The sequence below is a fragment of the Triplophysa rosa genome, unplaced genomic scaffold (genome assembly GCF_024868665.1).
Source record: "Triplophysa rosa unplaced genomic scaffold, Trosa_1v2 scaffold287_ERROPOS314419, whole genome shotgun sequence".
In the NCBI taxonomy this organism is placed as follows: Eukaryota; Metazoa; Chordata; class Actinopteri; order Cypriniformes; family Nemacheilidae; genus Triplophysa; species Triplophysa rosa.
The window spans coordinates 311909-314419 of NW_026634301.1; the positions used below are offsets into that span (position 1 = coordinate 311909).

At 39.8% G+C, this 2511-nt stretch overlaps 1 protein-coding gene across 1 annotated transcript; it reads left to right on the forward strand.

The window, feature by feature from the left end:
- Positions 1 to 377: 377 nt before the first annotated feature.
- Positions 378 to 2505, forward strand: LOC130550313 (uncharacterized). The gene is made up of 3 exons (XM_057327744.1): positions 378 to 504; positions 820 to 1113; positions 1376 to 2505. The coding sequence occupies exons 1-3, from the start codon at positions 455 to 457 to the stop codon at positions 2166 to 2168; spliced, it is 1137 nt and encodes a 378-aa protein (XP_057183727.1). The 5' UTR covers positions 378 to 454; the 3' UTR covers positions 2169 to 2505.
- Positions 2506 to 2511: the final 6 nt, after the last annotated feature.

Here is a 2511-nt window from a genome sequence, read left to right on the forward strand (position 1 = left end):
CACAGAAGAGGTGGGTTTTAAGTAGTTTTTTGAATGTTGTGAGAGATGTGGTTGACCGGACCGAATTAGGAAGAATGTTCCACCAGGAAGGAGTTGTGAATGAGAATGAGCGGGAAAGCGATTTACTGCCCTTATGGGAAGGCAGTACAAGACGCTGCTGGTTTGCAGAACGCAGGGATCTTGATGGGGTGTAGGAGTGTAGGAGGGTGTGAAAGTATGTCGGTGCAGATCCAGTGATAGTCCTGTAGGCAAGCATTAGTGACTTGAATCTGATACGGGCTTCAACCGGTAGCCAGTGGAGGGAGATNTTGTTATTTAACCTGTTATTCTGTTAACCTTAGTCCCCCAGGCTTACAGTGTTCCATTGGTGAGGGGTCTACCTGGTCGTCCACAATATTCCATTACACAGGAACAGTTGCAGTTTCTGCTGGAATATAATTTTTCAACAAAACAGATGGCAGAAATCTTGGGAGTGTCCAAACGAACAGTAAAGCGACGTTTAAGGTGAGGTTATTGTTCTCAGCAGTTTATACTCTCCTTATGCTTTAAATTGTACAGATATTTAGTGAACTTGAAACTATTGCAACATCCACATTGTTTCATCTTTCATGCATTTATGTATAATTTAAAAGTGCAGATATATGTGTTTCTCAAATTTTTGAGATGGATAGAGAAGATATATCAAATGTGCTTCTAATATCAAAAATGTTAGCATTGTATCTGATATGCATTGGGTACATTATTCACTTAATATTTAGCAAGACAATTATTTAATTATATTGTGTTCAGTCTCTCATGTGCTGTTTTTTCTATTAACAGGAAATTCAACATTTCACTTAGAGACAGATACACCAATCTATCAGACTCTGATCTTGATAACCTAGTCAGAGAACTAGTTGGAGGCAATGATGAGCTTGGGGCAGAAGCAGTGAGAGCGCGTCTGGCAGGTCAGGGGATTGTAGTGCAGCGGCACAGAGTGAGACAAAGTTTAATCAGGACCAATCCAATGGGAGCAGCCCAGAGGGTCACCAAGCGAAGACTACACAGAAGAATCTATAAAGTTGCAGGCCCAAACTCATTATGGCACTTGGATGGCAATCACAAGTTAATCAGGTAATAAAGTTCTTTTTTTCTATTAGGTTACAAAGATAAAGTAGCACTGTGTTAAAACCAACAAATACATTTACCAGATATATATTCCTGTGATATTACAGATGGGAGCAAATACAAACAAATCAAGTAGTGTTACTTTCCAGTACTTTGTATACAAATTTTTGAGATGACGGCCAGTCACATACTGTAGGCCTAATTATTTTAGTTTTATCAATGCTACAGTATTTTTTCCATCTAATAACCCTCTCTTCATTTGTTTAAGGTGGCGAATTGTCATACACGGTGGAATTGATGGCTACAGCAGACTTGTTGTTTTCTTGAAGGCTTCTGACAACAATCAGAGCAACACTGTTTTTGATAATTTTGTAGAGGCCATTGGTAAACACGGACTACCTTCAAGAGTCCGCTGTGATTTTGGAGGGGAGAATAATGCAGTCTGTCTTTTCATGAACGTTTTTAGGGGCTCAAACAGAGGAAGTGCTCTGAGAGGAAGGAGCACGCACAATCACAGGATTGAGAGACTGTGGGGTGATGTTTGGCGGGGCATCACTAATACTTACTACACCTTATTCATGCTTTTGGAGAGTGAGGGTAAAATTGACAGCACCAATGAAATGCATCTCTGGGCACTGCATTATGTGTATATACCCAGAATCAACAGAGATCTGCTACTGTTTGTTAATCAGTGGAACCACCACAAGCTACGAACTGCACGTTACATGTCTCCCCACCAGATCTTTATTCGAGGATGTCTCTTGCAGCTACATCGAAACCAGACTGGTATACAGGGAATTCTTGGAGTAGATGAGGAACCAGTTGAAGAAATGAACACTCCCCCAGCTGCAGAAGTTGTTGTTCCTCCTGGTTCTCATACTGTATTCCACTGGCCAGAGGCTGTTGAGATTCCTGCCAACCAATTAAACCTCCAAGACAGACACATGGAACAGCTTGTGAAGCTTGTCAACCCACTTGGTGGGAGGCGGGATGATTTAGGAACTGATCTTCTGGAGCAAAATATTAACTTCCTTGAAAATATTGACAATGACAGAGAGTAATTTACTTAAATACAATTCAAATAGAAACTAAGTTTTCATTTTGCTTTGTATTGTCATTAAAAACCTGACAACCTTAAAGTGTTAGTTCACCAAACAAATGGACATTCTGTCATCATTTGCTCACGCTTGTTTCATTTAAAACCTGTATGACTTTCTTTCTTCTGCAGAACATAAAAGAAGATATTTTGAAGTTGGTAACCAAACATCAGTGGTACCCATTCACTTCTATTGTATGGACAGAAAACCAATGCAACTGAATAGGTGCCAGTTACCAACATTCTTCAAAATATATATTTTTTGTTCTGCGGAAGATTGAAATAAAAAAGAGGGCGAGTAAATGAGG